This window comes from Triticum urartu, chromosome 2A (assembly GCF_056163025.1).
Source record: "Triticum urartu cultivar PI428250 chromosome 2A, HENAU_Tu73, whole genome shotgun sequence".
Lineage (NCBI taxonomy): Eukaryota > Viridiplantae > Streptophyta > Magnoliopsida > Poales > Poaceae > Triticum > Triticum urartu.
This window is the reverse complement of record NC_141874.1, coordinates 458586090-458603711: the sequence shown is the minus strand read 5'-3', so window position 1 is coordinate 458603711 and position 17622 is coordinate 458586090. Positions and strand designations below refer to the sequence as shown.

At 49.5% G+C, this 17622-nt stretch overlaps 1 protein-coding gene across 1 annotated transcript in view; it reads right to left on the bottom strand.

The window, feature by feature from the left end:
* LOC147985458 (uncharacterized) overlaps positions 1-9526 on the bottom strand; it is a 30319-nt gene extending 20793 nt beyond the window's left edge. Inside the window, exons 1-2 of the mRNA XM_087541585.1 lie at positions 9234-9526; positions 9055-9127 (exon numbers count right to left, since the gene is read on the bottom strand). Of these exons, the coding sequence (XP_087397711.1) occupies positions 9055-9127; positions 9234-9526 (366 nt within the window). The remainder of the gene's footprint in view (positions 1-9054; positions 9128-9233) is intronic.
* Positions 9527-17622: the final 8096 nt, after the last annotated feature.

Here is a 17622-nt window from a genome sequence, read left to right as displayed (position 1 = left end):
CTCCAGGGGAGCAGTACTACCGTGGGCACCTGCGGTGCTACCGCGCCACCGTGCGGTACTACCGCGGATGCCTACGGTACTACTGTTGGGGATCGTAGCAGAAATTTAAAATTTTCTACACATCACCAAGATCAATCTATGGAATAATCTAGCAACAAGGGTAAGGAGAGTGCATCTACATACCCTTGTAGATCGCTATGAGGAAGTGTTGCAAGAATGCGGATGAAGGAGTCGTACTCGTAGCGATTCAGATCGCGGTTGATTCCGATCTAAGCGCCGAACAACGGCGCCTCCGCGTTCAACACACGTGCAGCCCGGTGACGTCTCCTACGCCTTGATCCAGCAAGGGAAGAAGGAGAGGTTGGGGAAGACTCCATCCAGCAGCAGCACGACGGCGTGGTGGTGGTGGAGGAGCGCGGGACTCCAGCAGGGCTTCGCCAAGCACTACGAGTGACGAGGAGGGAGAGGGCCGCGCCAACAGGGGAGGAACTTCGTATGTTGGGCTGCCCCTTTGCCTCCACTATATATAGGGGGAGAGGGAGGGTTGCGCCCCCACCTAGGGTTCCCACCCCAAGGGGTGCGGCAGCCCTAGATCCCATCTAGGGTGGCGGCCACAAGGGGGAGAGGGGGAGGCGCACCTGGGGTGGGCCTTAGGGCCCATCTGCCCTAGGGTTTGCCCCCCTCCCCTCTAGGAGGCGCCTTGGGCCTTGGTGGGAGGCGCCCCAGCCCACCTAGGGGCTGGTCCCTTCCCACTATTGGCCCATGTAGGCCTCCGGGGCCCGTGGCCCCTCCCGGTGGACCCCCGGACCCCTCCGGTGGTCCCGGTACACTACCGGTGATGCCCGGAACACTTCCGGTGGCCAAAACCATACTTCCTATATATCAATATTTACCTCCGGACCATTCCAGAACTCCTCGTGACATCCGGGATCTCATTCGGGACTCCAAACAACATTTGGTAACTGCGTACATACTTTCCCTATAACCCTAGCGTCATCAAACCTTAAGTGTGTAGACCCTACGGGTTCGGGAGTCATGCAGACATGGCCGAGACAACTCTCTGGTCAATAACCAATAGCGGGATCTAGATACCCATGTTGGCTCCCACATGCTCCACGATGATCTCATCGGATGAACCACGATGTCAAGGATTCAATCAATCCCGTATACAATTCCCTTTGTCTATCGGTATGATACTTGCCCGAGATTTGATCGTCGGTATCCCGATACCTTGTTCAATCTCGTTACCGGCAAGTCTCTTTACTCTTTCCGTAACACATCATCCCGTGATCAACTCCTTGGTCACATTGTGCACATTATGATGATGTCCTACCGAGTGGGCCCAGAGATACCTCTCCGTTTACACGGAGTGACAAATCCCAGTCTCGATTCGTGCCAACCCAACAGATACTTTCGGAGATACCCGTAGTGCACCTTTATAGCCACCCAATTATGTTGTGACGTTTCGCACACCCAAAGCACTCCTACGGTATCCGGGAGTTGCACAATCTCATGGTCTAAGGAAATGATACTTGACATTAGAAAAGCTTTAGCATACGAACTACACGATCTTTGTTCTAGGCTTAGGATTGGGTCTTGTCCATCACATCATTCTCCTAATGATGTGATCCCATTATCAACGACATCCAATGTCCATGGTCAGGAAACCGTAACCATCTATTGATCAACGAGCTAGTCAACTAGAGGCTTACCAGGGACATGGTGTTGTCTATGTATCCACACATGTATCTGAGTTTCCTATCAATACAATTCTAGCATGGATAATAAACGATTATCATGAACAATGAAATATAATATAATAATAACTAATTTATTATTGCCTCTAGGGCATATTTCCAACAGTCTCCCACTTGCACTAGAGTCAATAATCTAGTTCACATTGCCATGTGATTAACACTCATAGGTCACATCACCATGTGACCAACATCCAAAGAGTTTACTAGAGTCACTAATCTAGTTCACATCACTATGTGATTAACACTCAATGAGTTCTGGGTTTGATCATGTTATACTTGTGAGAGAGGTTGTAGTCAACGGGTCTGCCATATTCAGATCCCTATGTATTTCGCAAAACTTTATGTCATATCATAGATGCTGCTACCACATTCCACTTGGAGCTATTCCAAATTGTTGCTCCATTATACGTATCTGGTATCTCTACTCAGAGCTATCCGGATAGGTGTTAAGCTTGCATCGACGTAACTCTTTACGTCGAACTCTTCATCACCTCCATATCTGAGAAACATTTCCTTATTCCTCTAAGGATAATTTTGACCGCTATCTGGTGATCTACTCCTAGATCACCTTTGTACCCTCTTGCCAGACATGTGTCAAGGCACACATCTGGTGCGGTACTCAGCATGGCATACCGTATAGAGCCTATGACAAAAGCATAGGGGACGACCTTCGTCCTTCCTCTTTCTTCTGCCGTGGTCAATCTTTGAGTCTTACTCAACTTCACACCTTACAACTCAGGTAAGAACCCCTTCTTTGACTGATCTATTTTGAACTCCAAAAACATGTCAAGGTGTGCGTTCTTTGAAAGTATCATCAGGCGTCTTGATCTATTTCTATAGATCTTGATGCCCAATATGTAAGCAGCTTTATCCAGGTTTTCCTTTGAAAATAACTCTTCAAACAACCGTTTATGCTTTCTAGAAATTCTACATTATTTCGAATCAACATTTGTAGTGCCCCCACTCACTTTCTTGTAAATACAAGTTTCTAGCAAACATTGTATAAACCTAAAAGCTTTGATCACTCCATCAAAGCATATATTTTGACTCCGAGATGCTTGCTCTAGTCCATAGAAGGATCGCTGGAGCCAGCATACCTTTTAGCATCCTCAGGATCAACAAAACTTTGATTGTATCACATACAACTCTTTCTTATGAAAATTGGTAAGAAAACTTGTTTTTGACATCCATCTGTCAGATTTCATAATCGAAAAATACAGCTAATGCTAACATGATTCCGACGGACTTAAGCATCGCTACGGGTGAGAAATTCTCATCGTAGTCAACTCCTTGAACTTGTGAAAAGACTCTTTGCCACAAGTCGAGCTTCATAAATGGTAACATTACCGCCCACGTCCGTCTTCTTCTTAAAGATCCATTTATCTCAATGGCTTGCCGATCAATAGGAAAGTCCACCAAAGTCCATGCTTTGTTCTAATACATGGATCCTGTCTCGGATTTCATGGCTTCTAACCATTTGTCGGAATACGGGCCCACCATCGCTTTTCCATAGTTCATAGGTTCATTGTTGTCCAACAACATGATATTTAAGACAGGATTACCGTACCACTCAGGAGTAGTACATATCCTTGTCGACCTACGAGGTTCGATATCAACTTGATCCGAAGCTTCATGATCACTATCATTAACTTCCTATTCAACAGACGTAGGCGCCACCGAAAACATCTTTCTGTGTTGCATCACTTTCTGGTTGAAGTAAAGGTTCGACAACCTCATCAAGTTCTATCTTCCTCCCACTCAATTCTTTCGAGAGAAACTCCTCGAGAAAGGACCCGTTCTTAGCGACAAACAATTTGCCCTCGGATCTGAGATAGAAGGTATACCCAACTGTCACCTTTGGGTATCCTATGAAGATGTGTTTGTCCGCTTTTGGGTTCGAGCTTCTCTGGCTGAAGCCTTAAGCATTGCAGCCCCAAACATTAAGAAATGACAATTTTGGTTTCTTGCCAAACCAATGTTCACACGACGTTGTTTCAACGGACTTAAATGGTGTCCTATCTAAAGTGAATGCAGTGTCTCTAACGCATATCCGCAAAATGAAAATGGTAGATCGGTAAGAGACATCATAGATCGCACCATATCTCATAAGGTTCGATTACGACGTCCGGACACACCATTACCCTCTTGTGTTCCAGGTGGCTTCAACTGTGAAACAATTCCACAATGTCTTAAGTGATTGCCAAACTCATAACTCAGAAATTCTCATCGATCAGATCGTAGGAATTTGATCTTCTTGTTATGATGGTTCTTAACTTCACTCTGAAATCGCTTGAACTTTTCAAACGTTTCAGACTTGTGCTTCATTAAGTAAATATACCTCTATCTACTCAAATCGTCAATGAAGATGAGAAAATAGCTATATCCACCGCACACTTCAATTTTCATTGGATCACACGCATCAGAATGTATGATTTCCAACAAGTCACTTGCCCGTTTCATTGTACCTGAAAACAGGGTCTTAGTCATCCTGCCCATGAGGCATGGCTCGCATGTGTCAAGCGATTCAAAATCAAGTGACTCCAAACATCCATCGACATGGAGTTTCTTCATGCATCTTACGCCAATATGACCTAAGCGGCAGTGCCACAAGAAAGTGGTACTATCATTATTAACTCTACATCTTTTGGCGTGAACATGCGTATTACCACGACCGAGATTCAATGAACCATTCACATAGGGTGCATGACCATGAAAGGTATTATTCATGTAAACAGAATAACCATTATTCTCTAACTTAAATGAATAACCGTATTGCAATGAACATGATCTAATCATATTCATGCTCAACGTAGACACCTGATAACATTTATCTAGGTTCAATACTAATCCCGAGGGCAGATGGAGCGTGCGATGGTGATCTCATCAAGTTTGGAAACACTTCCAACACACATCGTCACCTCGCCCTTAGCCAGTCTCCGTAGCTTTTTTCTTCAAGTCACCAATAATAGCAACTGAACCGGTATCCAATACCCAGGTGCTACCAGGAGTACTAGTAAGGTACACATTAATAACACGTATATACTTTGTTGAAGTTGCCAGCCTTCTTATCTACCATGCATTTGGGGTAGTTCCGCTACCAGTGACCGTTCCCCTTGCAATAGAAGCACTTAGTCTCGGGTTTTGGGTTCAACCTTGGGTTCCTTCACTAGAGCGGCAACTGGTTTGCCATCCATGAAATTTCCCTTCTAGCCCTTGCCCTTCTTGAAACCAGTGGTCTTGTTAAACCATCAACACTTGATGCTCCTTCTTGATTTCTACCTTTTGCGGTCTTAAGCACCGCGAACAGCTCCGGGATCAACTCCATCCCTTGCATGGCATAGTTCATCACGAAGATCTAGTAGCTTAGTGATAGTGGCTAGAGAACTCTATCAATCACTATATTATCTGGAAGTTTTAACTCCCACTTGATTTAAGTGATTGTAGCACCCAGACATTCTGAGCACATTCTCACTAGTTGAGCTATTCTCCTCCATCTTGTTGGCAAAAGAACTTGTCAGAGGTCTCATACCTCTCAATACGGGCATGAGCCTGAAATCCCAATTTCAGCTCTTGGAACATCTCATATGTCTTATGGCATTCAAAACGTCATTGGAATCCCGATTCTAAGCCATAAAGTATGGTGCAATAAACTATCAAGTAGTCATCAGGATGTGTCTGTCAGGTGTTCACAACATCCACAGACGACGTTGTAGGGGTTTGCACATCGAGCGGTGCATCAAAGACGTAAGCCTTCTGTGTAGCAGTGAGGACACTCCTCGGACTACGGACCCAGTCCGCATCATTGCTTACAATATCTTTCAACTTGGTCTTTCTCTAGGAACGTATTGAAACAGGGAGCTGCAACGTGAGCTATTTATCTACAACATATTTGCAATGACAATTTAGACTATGTTCATGATAATTAAGTTCATCTAATCAAATTATTTAATGAACTCCTACTCAGATAGACATCCCTCTAGTCATCTCAGTGAAACATGATCCGAGTCAACTAGGCCGTGTCCGATCATCACGTGAGACGGACTAGTCAACATCGGTGAACATCTTCATGTTGATCGTATCTTCTATACGACTCATGCTCGACCTTTCGGTCTTCCGTCTTCCGAGGCCATGTCTGTACATGCTAGGCTCGTCAAGTCAACCTAAGTGTATTGCGTGTGTAAATCTGGCTTACACCCATTGTATTCGAACGTTAGAATCTATCACACCCAATCATCACGTGGTGCTTCGAAACAACGAACCTTCGCAACGGTGCACAATTAGGGGGAACACTTTCTTGAAATTATTGCGAGGGATCATCTTTCTTAAGCTACCGTCGTTCTAAGCAAATAAGATGTAAAACATGATAAACATCACATGCAATCAAATAGTGACATGATATGGCCAATATCATTTGCTCCTTTTGATCTCCATCTTCGGGGCTCCATGATCATCGTTGTCACCGGCATGACACCATGATCTCCATCATCATGATCTCCATCATCGTGTCTTCTTGAAGTTGTCTCGTCATCTATTACTTCTACTACTATGGCTAACGCTTTAGCAATAAACTAAAGTAATTACATGATGTTTATGTTGACACACAGGTCATAAATAAATTAAGACAACTCCTATGGCTCCTGCCGGTTGTCATACTCATCGACATGCAAGTCGTGATTCCTATTACAAGAACATGATCAATCTCATACATCACATATATCATTCATCACATCCTTTTGGCCATATTACATCACAAGGCATATGCTGCAAAAACAAGTTAGACGTCCTCTAATTGTTGTTGCAAATTTTTAGGTGGCTGCTATAGGTTTCTAGCAAGAACGTTTCTTACCTACGCCAAAACCACAACGTGATATGCCAATTTCTATTTACCCTTCATAAGGGCCCTTTTCATCGAATTCGATCCGACTAAAGTGGGAGAGACTGACACCCGCTAGCCACCTTATGCAACTAGTGCATGTCAGTCGGTGGAACCAGTCTCACGTAAGCGTACGTGTAAGGTCGGTCCGGGCCGCTTCATCCCATGATGCCGCCGAATCAAGATAAGACTAGTAACGGCAAGTAAATTTACAATATCGACGCCCACAACTACTTTGTGTTCTACTCATGCATAGAAACTACGCATAGACCTAGCTCATGATGCCACTGTTGGGGATCGTAGCAGAAATTTAAAATTTTCTACGCATCACCAAGATCAATCTATGGAGTAATCTAGCAACGAGGGGAAGGAGAGTGCATCTACATACCCTTGTAGATCGCTAAGCGGAAGCGTTGCAAGAACACGGATGAAGGACTCGTACTCGTAGCGATTCAGATCGCGGTTGATTCCGATCTAAGCACCGAACAACGGCGCCTCCGCGTTCAACACACGTGCAGCCCGGTGACGTCTCCTACGCCTTGATCCAGCAAGGGGAGAAGGAGAGGTTGGGGAAGACTCCATCCAGCAGCAGCACGACGGCGTGGTGGTGGTGGAAGAGCGCGGGACTCCAGCAGGGCTTCGCCAAGCACTACGAGAGACGAGGAGGGAGAGGGGTAGGGCCGCGCCAACAGGGGAGGAACTTCATATGTTGGGCTGCCCCTTTGCCTCCACTATATATAGGGGGAGAGGCAGGGCTGCGCCCCCACCTAGGGTTCCCACCCCAAGGGGTGCGGCAGCTCTAGATCCCATCTAGGGTGGCGGCCACAAGGGGGAGAGGGGGAGGCGCACCTGGGGTGGGCCTTAGGGCCCATCTGCCCTAGGGTTTGCCCCCCTCCCCTCTAGGAGGCGCCTTGGGCCTTGGTGGGAGGCGCCCCAGCCCACCTAGGGGATGGTCCCTTCCCACTATTGGCCCATGTAGGCCTCCGGGGCCCGTGGCCCCTCTCGGTGGACCCCCGGACCCCTCCGGTGGTCCCGGTACACTACCGGTGATGCCCGGAACACTTCCGGTGGCCAAAACCATACTTCCTATATATCAATCTTTACCTACGGACCATTCCAGAACTCCTCGTGACGTCCGGGATCTCATCCGGGACTCCGAACAACATTCGGTAACCGCGTACATACTTTCCCTATAACCCTAGCGTCATCGAACCTTAAGTGTGTAGACCCTAGGGTTCAGGAGTCATGCAGACATGGCCGAGACAACTCTCTGGTCAATAACCAACAGCGGGATCTGGATACCCATGTTGGCTCCCACATGCTCCACGATGATCTCATCGGATGAACCACGATGTCAAGGATTCAATCAATCCCATATACATTCCCTTTGTCTATCAGTATGATACTTGCCCGAGATTCGATCGTCGGTATCTCGATACCTTGTTCAATCTCGTTACTGGCAAGTCTCTTTACTCATTCCGTAACACATCATCCCGTGATCAACTCCTTGGTCACATGGTGCACATTATGATGATGTCCTACCGAGTGGGCCCAGAGATACCTCTCCGTTTACACGGAGTGACAAATCCCAGTCTCGATTTGTGCCAACCCAACAGACACTTTCGGAGATACCCGTAGTGCACCTTTATAGCCACCCAATTACGTTGTGACGTTTCGCACACCCAAAGCACTCCTACGGTATCCGGGAGTTGCACAATCTCATGGTCTAAGGAAATGATACTTGACATTAGAAAAGCTTTAGCATACGAACTACACGATCTTTGTGCTAGGCTTAGGATTGGGTCTTGTCCATCACATCATTCTCCTAATGATGTGATCCCGTTATCAACGACATCCAATGTCCATGGTCAGGAAACCGTAACCATCTATTGATCAATGAGCTAGTCAACTAGAGGCTTACCAGGGACATGGTGTTGTCTATGTATCCACACATGTATCTGAGTTTCCTATCAATACAAATCTAGCATGGATAATAAACGATTATCATGAACAATGAAATATAATATAATAATAACTAATTTATTATTGCCTCTAGGGCATATTTCCAACAACTACCGCTTTCCTGGGAGCAGTACTACCGCGACCAACCACATCAGCCAGACAAGGGAGGCAGGAAACCGGAGGAAGCTCCAAGGAAAAAAGGAGGGGACAAGAAGGAGACGTGTACGTGATGATTCCACCCAAACCTTTCCAACGCGGACCCCCTCTTAATAGTACGGCTTTCCTACGACTCAAATCCACCAAAAAGAAACGTAGAAAAGACGCCGTCTCCATCAGTCTTCAAGGGGCACCCAACCGTCTTGTGCCTAGCAATGAAGTGTCTGGAATACTCAAGGCATACGATTAGTCCGCAAATGCGTTGTCATCAATCACCAAAACACTTAGGAATAAATATGCCCTTACAGGCTCTTTTCTAGCTTTTTTTGGGTTGCCAAGCAATCTAATTTTCAGTACATAACAAGAATTTGGATCCATCCTGTACATAAAAGAGAAACTTATGCATGAGCATTGCTACAGGATATGGGTCAACCTGCTCCTCCTTCTAATCCTGCATTTGAAGAGTAATTGTGGAAGGAACTCACCCTTCTAAGTCTGCAGCCGCACCGTGGCCCAAGCCTGCATCCACGCCCAACCTTGCAGCATCGCCATGGCCTGCACCGCCCGCAACATCGCCATGGCCTGCGCCCGCAGCTGAGCTCATCGGCAAGTGCTGCATAGCCGCGCCATGGCCGCCAGTAGCGGACCTCACCGATGAGCCATCCCCAGCCCCGCCTTGGCTGCCGTCCGCTGTGCCTAGGTCGCCTTCCGCCGTGGTGCTTGCTCCAGCACCCACAGCCGTGCTTGATCCTCCGCCCGCAGCCACCCCTTGAGCCATGGCCCCTCAACTCACGCCGCCGCCGCCGTACGAGCCTGCAACCCGCCGCCGCCGCCTCTAGGGTTGGGGGTGGGGAATCGAATAAACAGAGAGACGAGAGGATGGCCAGATCGGGATCGGGCTTTTGGCTAGCGACTCTGGTCAAAACTCCTTGTGGGCTAGCTACTAACACTGGGGTATTTTGGTCCATCCAAAAACAATTTAACGGAACGGTGTAACAAAACGGACGGCAATGTCACGTAAGGAAGAAAATTTAGACTACATGTCAAATAGGGAAAAAAAGTTCTTCAGGGGCAAATATGGAACCACATTTTAAGGTAGTGTCAAATAAGGAATTCTCTCTTCATAGTTTGCATCTCACGTAAACTAACAGATCTGGAGAGAGAAATCCTCAGGAAGACCTTTCGATGGCCACAACAACCCACATCGAGGCCGCCGTCGCAGACCCGAGTGGTCTCCAGAGACCAACATTGACGGCGGATCACACCACCTCGTCGGAGAGAGCCTTGCCCAGGACCGTGAGCCCAGGGGCTAACATGGACTAAAACTGGAGCACGAGAGACATATCAGCATCACCAACAGGCGCCCGTGCGGAGCGCAGCCACTCCTAGGTCAGGAGCGCGCAGCCGCTTGATCAGCACCGAGCCTCCCGACCGGTGGCATGCACTCTGCACCACTCCTGTCGATCACGACTCATAGTCATGGCTCTTGGACCTCATATCAGCGCCACCATAGGGTAGATGCCCGATCTTGGAAGTCCCGGCCAACCCCTCCTGGGCTAGTATGGGAAGGCCATAGCCCACCGTCTTGAGCAACGTGAGCAAGGGCAACACCCAAAGCAAGGCGCAAGGGGACCAACCCATTGACCGGCAGTGCGCACACACGGAAGTTAGGTTTCCCTTGATATAAAGCTCTGATGATGCATAAAGCTTTTCACTCATCGCTCCAAGGCTGAAAGCAAACTCCTCTTGTCAATAAAATGTCAATAATATGTAGGAAACTAATTAGAATCGGCTGACTAGCCGAGCGTGAGATTGGTCACGCTACAGGGGGAGTGGTGCGAACGCCTTATAGCTTTCCTCACTTAATTCGCCCACCCTCTCTCGCATCCCATCGCATATCCGTCGTACCACATGATGCCGATGAGATACACCCACCCGCACCACCTCCTACTGGGGCCCTTCTCTTCTTCTCCCCCACACCACTCCTCACCATGAGCGTCGTCGCCGCTGCTCGGACGGGGCACGTGCCCCTGGTTGATGCGCGGGCGAGGTCACGGTGTCGGGTTGGGAAGAGAAGGGACCATGAATCAAGGGATATGAGACAGGATGTAGTGAATCGACCGGCAAGCAAAGTGCCGACTCGTCACGTGGACGTCATGGTCGTGTGCCACCTACTCCCCCGTCCTCCTCCGTCATCATCATGGCGCACCCCTTGCTCCTCAGCTGACCGGCGGGCATGCTATAACCGGTGACTAGCCGGTTGCAAAGTCATGGGTCATGTTGCAACCGGAAATTGACCGCGTTACAACCATTGATTGGTAGACTACAAGCCATGGGTTGCAAGAAAAGGTGACTTGTCGTGCCACAAGCCGTTAGGCGGAGTTGTTCCCGTCAGAGAGGGTGTGCTGCAACTGTCCACGGAGAATTTGGGACCATCGATGCAGCATGCTGCAACCGGCAACGAGGGACCTACGGCGGGTGTGCGAGGACTGAGGGAGTCCTGGATTAGGGGGTGTTCGGATAGCCGAACTATACCTTCAGCCGGACTCCTGGACTATGAAGATACAAGATTGAAGACTCCGTCCCGTGTCCGGAAGGGACTTTCCTTGGCGTGGAAGGCAAACTTGGCGATACGGATGTTCAGATCTCCTACCATTGTAACCGATTCTATGTAACCCTAACCCTATCCGGTGTCTATATAAACCGGGGGGGTTTAGTCCGTAGGACAACATACACATAACCAATCATACCATAGGCTAGCTTCTAGGGTTTAGCCTCTCTAATCTCGTGGTAGATCTACTCTTGTACTACCCATATCATCAATATTAATCAAGCAGGACGTAGGGTTTTACCTCCATTGAGAGGGACCGAACCTGGGTAAAACTTCGTGTCCCTTGCCTCCTGTTACCATCCGGCCTAGACGCACAATTCGGGACCCCATACCCGAGATCCGCCGGTTTTGACACCGACATTGGTGCTTTCATTGAGAGTTCCTCTGTGCCGTCGCCGTCAGGCCCGATGGCTCCTACGATCATCAATGGCGATGCAGTCCAGGGTGAGACCTTCCTCCCCGGACAGATCTTTGTCTTTGGCGGCTTCGCACTGCGGGCCAATTCACTTGGCCATCTAGAGCAGATCGAAAGCTACGCCCCTGGCCGTCAGGTCAGATTTGGAAGTTTAAACTACACGGCTGACATCCGCGGAGACTTGATCTTCGACGGATTCGAACCACTGCCGAGCGCGCTGCACTGTCACGACGGGCATGATCCAGCTCTGCCACCGAACAGTGCCCTGGAGGCCGCGCCCGCATCGGCTCGGACCCTTAGTTCAGAGCCGACCGCGCCGATCGAGGATGGGCGGTTGGACGCCACCTCGGGGGATGCGATCCAAACGGCGATTGAGCCGAACACCGGCCCCGTCCTCTACGAGGCTCGTGACTCCAAGGAGCCGGACTCCTCTTCGGACTCCGAACCCTCCGCGCCCCTGCCAGTCGAATCCGATTGGGCGCCGATCATGGAGTTCACTGCCGCAGACATCTTTCAGCACTCGCCTTTCGGCGATATCCTGAAGTCACTGAAGTCTCTCTCTTTATCAGGAGAGCCCTGGCCGGACTACAGTCAGCAAGGTTGGGGTACGGACGATGAGGAAATTCAAAACCCACCCACCACCCACTTCATAGCCACTTTCGATGACTTAACCGACATGCTCGACTTCGACTCCGACGACATTGACGGTATGGACGCCGATGAAGGAGATGATGAAGAACCAGCGCCTATTGAGCCCTGGAATGCCACCTCGTCATACGAGGTATACATGGTGGACGCACCAAAGGATGACGGCAAAGAGCGGAAAGACGCACCAAAGGATTGTTCCCTCAAAAAGCAGTCAAAGCGGCGACGCAAGCGCCGCCCCAAATCCCGCCTCGACAGAAATAGCGATCACACAGACCCGGTGCTGGAGCAGGGCGAACCGCTGCCGGACAACGGCAATCCGGATAATCAAACCGAACAAATAAACCCTATCAAGGATAATGGTCCGGACGACATAACGCCGGACAGGCACCCGGAGTAGCAGAACGCCAGTAAAAGGCTTGTTGCCACCGCGAGGAGCCTCAAAAAGCAGAAGCGAAGGCTCAAGGCCGCGCAAGACACACTCCAATTCAGATGGAGCAAAATACTCAACACTGCAGCAAGGTACAGCGACAATCGCCCCTCCAAGAGCTACCCAAAGCGGAAGCTGCTACCCGAATTCGATGAGGAGGTCGCAGACCTCCCACAACCAAATATGAAAGCAGCCACCTGGTCGGATAGATGACCCCTCTAGCAACACAGAGCGGCATACAATGCCGCTCACAATACAACACGCGACCCAGGCAAAGGTTCGCACCCAAAGGACGGTGCAACAAAATCCATCTATGGACCACGCAAGCGCCCCCCAGCATACAATGCAACACAACAAATATCCGAACAACGCGGTACACCCAGCTACAGGGGTGCCGCACACCCTCTATGTTTCACCGACGAGGTGCTGAACCATGAATTTCCAGAGGGATTCAAACCCGTAAACATAGAGGCATACGACGGAACAACAGACCCCGGGGTTTGGATTGAGGACTATATCCTTCATATCCATATGGCTCGAGGAGATGATCTCCACGCCATCAAATATTTACCCCTCAAGCTCAAAGGGCCAGCTTGTCACTGGCTCAAAGGCCTCCCCGAAAGCTCCATTGGAAGTTGGGAAGAGCTCGAAGACACCTTTCGGGCAAATTTTCAAGGGACTTATGTCCGACCTTCGGATGCGGATGATCTAAGTCACATAACTCAGCAGCTCGGAGAGTCAGCCCGAAAGCTTTGGAATAGGTTTCTTACTAAAAAGAACCAGATTGTCGACTGTCCGGACGCCGAAGCCTTAGCGGCTTTCAAGCATAGCGTCCGTGACGAATGGCTCGCCAGACACCTCGGTCAAAATAAGCCGAGAACGATGGCCGCATTAACAAACCTCATGACCCGCTTTTGCGCGGGTGAGGACAGCTGGCTAGCCAGATGCAGCACCAGCGACCCCAGTACATCGGAAGTTAGAGATGGAAACAAGAAATCACGGCGCAATAGCAATAACAAATGCCGGAATAAAGAAGACAGCACGAAGGGCACGGCAGTAAATGCCGGATTCAAAAGCTCTCGGCCAGGTCAAAAGCCGCCCACTAAAGGCACCAGGGATGAACTGTCCAGCCTCAACAAAATTCTGGACCAAGTATGTCAGATCCACAGTACCCCGGGTAAACCTGCTAATCATACCCACGGAGAATGTTGGGTCTTCAAGCAGTCCGGCAAGCTCAACGCCGTACACAAGAGGGAAGACACACCAAGTGAAGACGAGGATGAGCCCCCCAAGCAAGACACGGGGGAACAAAAGAAATTCCCACCATAAGTCAAAAAAGTAAACATACTACACATGATCAGGGGAAAAAACAATACGGCACCCCCAGGAAAATATACCCAAGTGCCTGTCACCTCGAAGTCCTGCCAATGGTCATCTCAACCGATCACTTTCGACCATCGTGATTACTCAGCAAGTATCCGACACGCAGGATGGGCTGCCTTGGTATTAGACCCAGTAATCGGCGGATATCACTTCACACGAGTCTTGATGGATGGCGGCAGCAGCCTAAACCTAATATACCAGGATACAATCCGCGGGATGGGGTTAGACCCAACACAAATTCGCCATAGCAATACTACCTTTAAAGGAGTAACGCCAGGCCTAGGGGCTCGTTGTACGGGCTCCCTCCTACTACAACTTATATTCGGCTCCCCCGATAACTTCCGTCGCGAGCATTTAACTTTCCACATCGCTCCGTTTCAAAGTGGCTATCAAGCACTGCTAGGACGCGAAGCTTTCGCTCGCTTTAATGCAATACCACACTACGCCTCCCTCACACTCAAGATGCCCGGTACACGTGGCATCATTACAGTGCACGGAGACGTCAAGCGCTCTCTGCGCGCCGAAGAGAGTGAGGCTGCCTTGGCAGCCGAACATTAAAGACGTCCGGACCAGCGATCGAGTCCGGCACCGCTTTTTACACCGAATAAGTGATCACACCCCTATTCGTCAATACAAGGGGCTCAACGCGCGCAGACAAGTGGCAATTTCTTATCATCTTCAATTATACATGGTTTCTTTAAAAACTATCTTTTTGCACGACAACTCTTTCACTTAACTTCCTCTCTTTTACAGACGATCATCGTGCTACACCCGTCCAGGATACGACACAACGGAGACACAGGCGCAGACGTGCAGCAGGGACCCGCTCAAAGGATTCTTTTTAGATTAAGACCCTGCGTAAACCTTTTTTTACTTACTCTTGTTGATACATATCCATCGTTGTGAAGGATGCTGACGTCTTGGCATGTGGCCACGCCAGAACAATGCACGTACCTGGACACAAGGGGCTTCTTACAAAGGCCATTATTCAGGCCCGGTTTATACCACAAAGACTGAATACCTTAGGGAGTGTTCGGCGTCGCGAGTTTGGCCCTATATGCATCAGCTCCGAATCATTGTCTTTGGTCAAATGTTGGGTTTGCCCGGCTCCTGTATTTTGGTGCCTTACGTTCCGCTTTACCGGCTAAGGTAGCACCAGGAGAACTACTGCGATTGTGCCCTGGTTCATCCGGACGAGCACCTCGGTAGAGAAAGCCGAAAACTGACTGTCATGATATAGCGTGAGACTGGTCAACCACTCGATGACCTGTGGGAATGTTAGAATTCCTCCGCCTTAACGAAGGGCCGTTTTCGGCCAGGCATATACGCACCCCGAGATCGGGAGAGTGCGGAGCCACCAAGGGGCTATCTAGTAGCCCCACTATCAAACTCCTATGGCTAAGTGAAAGTGTTAAAGCATTATAGTCCGGTTGCCTCGCTCGCTCCGCTATCACCTCCTTAATAGGACCAAGACGTTGGGTTAAGTGTGAACGCGTGTTTTTGCTAGCACCTCCGCATTATATGCGTGGGGGTTGAAGGCGACGACTGCAATCTTTCAGGTTATACACACATATACAAAAACGGCCGCCCAGGAGGCATGATATTACTTTCAGGCAAAAGTATAAAAATAGCCTTATAAAACTCTATAAAAGCATTTCGCTTACAATGAGATTACATATCACTCAAACATAATATTTTTTGAGCACTGGGTCTCTACCAAACGGGCACCCTCAAGAACTTCTTCAAAGTAGTGCTCAGCAGCCTTTCGACCTATGGCCGAATCCCGCGCTGCAACATTGGTAGCATCCATCTCCGCCCAGTATGCCTTGACACGGGCAAAGGCCATCCGTGCGCCCTCTATGCACGCCGACCTCTTCATCGCATCAATGCACGGCATCACATTGAGTAACTGCTGCACCAAGCTGAAATAGTTGTTCGGTTTTGACCCTTCCGGCCATAACAGATCCACAACAGACCTCATGGAGAGTCCGGACAACCTATTTAGTTCGGCCCATTCGGCTAATTGGTCAGTCAATGAAAGTGGACGCTCGGGAGTATGGAATTGTCTCCAATATAGCTGGTCCACTCCACGGTCCGTCTGACCTGGAAGTACTTGGCCGCATCGGCAGCGCTCGCCGCCAAATCCATATACACATCCTCCGAGCTCCACAGCCAATCCAGGGGGGCATACCATGGATCTCCGAACTTCCTTCGTAACATAAAGGATTTCCTAGCTACAATATCCTCGGCTTCCCGCAGCTCCTCCTTCTTGGCCCTCATAGCAGAGCGGAGGTCCTTTCTTGTCGCAGCAGCCTTTTCAAGGTCCGATGCCTTCGCCTGGTTTTCCTTTTCAAGAACCCGGCAACGGTCGGCGGCGGCTTTTAATTCTATGGCCATCTTGGACATCTTGTCTCGGCTCTCGCCATGTGCGGCCTTCTCGACTTGCAACTCTTCGGCCGCCTTTAAAGCAGCCGCATTACCCAACCTCGGTTGTTCCTTGGCTCGGGCAAGTTCTGCCCGCAAGGCTTCAACATTGGCAGCCCCATCTGCAGTCACAACATATTAAAGATACTGGCATCATGCTACTCTTCCTATGTGACGTTCACCAGATAATGACACTTACCCTGTGCCTCGTCAAGCCTTTTGTTAACAAGCTCGATGTCGGCGTCTGCCGCATCCAACTGCCGTTCTAAATGGGCAAAGTCGCTAGTCCGGCTAGCCACCGGAGCTTCCATCACCTGCACATCGAGGCAGTATGGTTATTACCTGGGAATATGATCCTCTGTTTGTCGTTCTTTCCGACGACAACCAGAGTCTCAGGGGCTACTATCTACACAGGGCACACCTAGTATGTGCAGGACTATCATACATTATTTTATGTACCTCAAACCCTGTCAGTAGACTCATAAAAGCTTTATGCAATCTGCTTTCGGCGGACGAGATTCTCTCCATCACCGTATTCATCAGCACACAGTGTTCATCTGAGATGGCCGCTCGCCCCACCAACTCCCTCAGAACATCCGACCGCACACTAGACGGTGCCGGACTCGTTTGTCTGCTCTCTTCGGGAGCCGGACACTGGGAACTTCGGGGGTCGACAGGATTATCTTCTGGCCTCGCCGGACTCGGAGAGGCCCTCCGCGACGACACTTCAGGGTCGCCCGCTTCCGGAGCGGAGGAGTCCGGAGGGGGCGTTTCGCTCTCCATCATCTATGTAAGAAGATCCCCCGAAGACGAGCTCATTTGAGAGGGGCTAAGGCCCGAACTGCAAAGATACATGCAGTGGTTATCTTCTCAGAAGAAAAGACGACATATCTGTACTATTAAGGTATTTTGGGTCACTTACGACTTGTGGGAGAATTGATCACCTCGCGGACTTTGTGCGGCAAC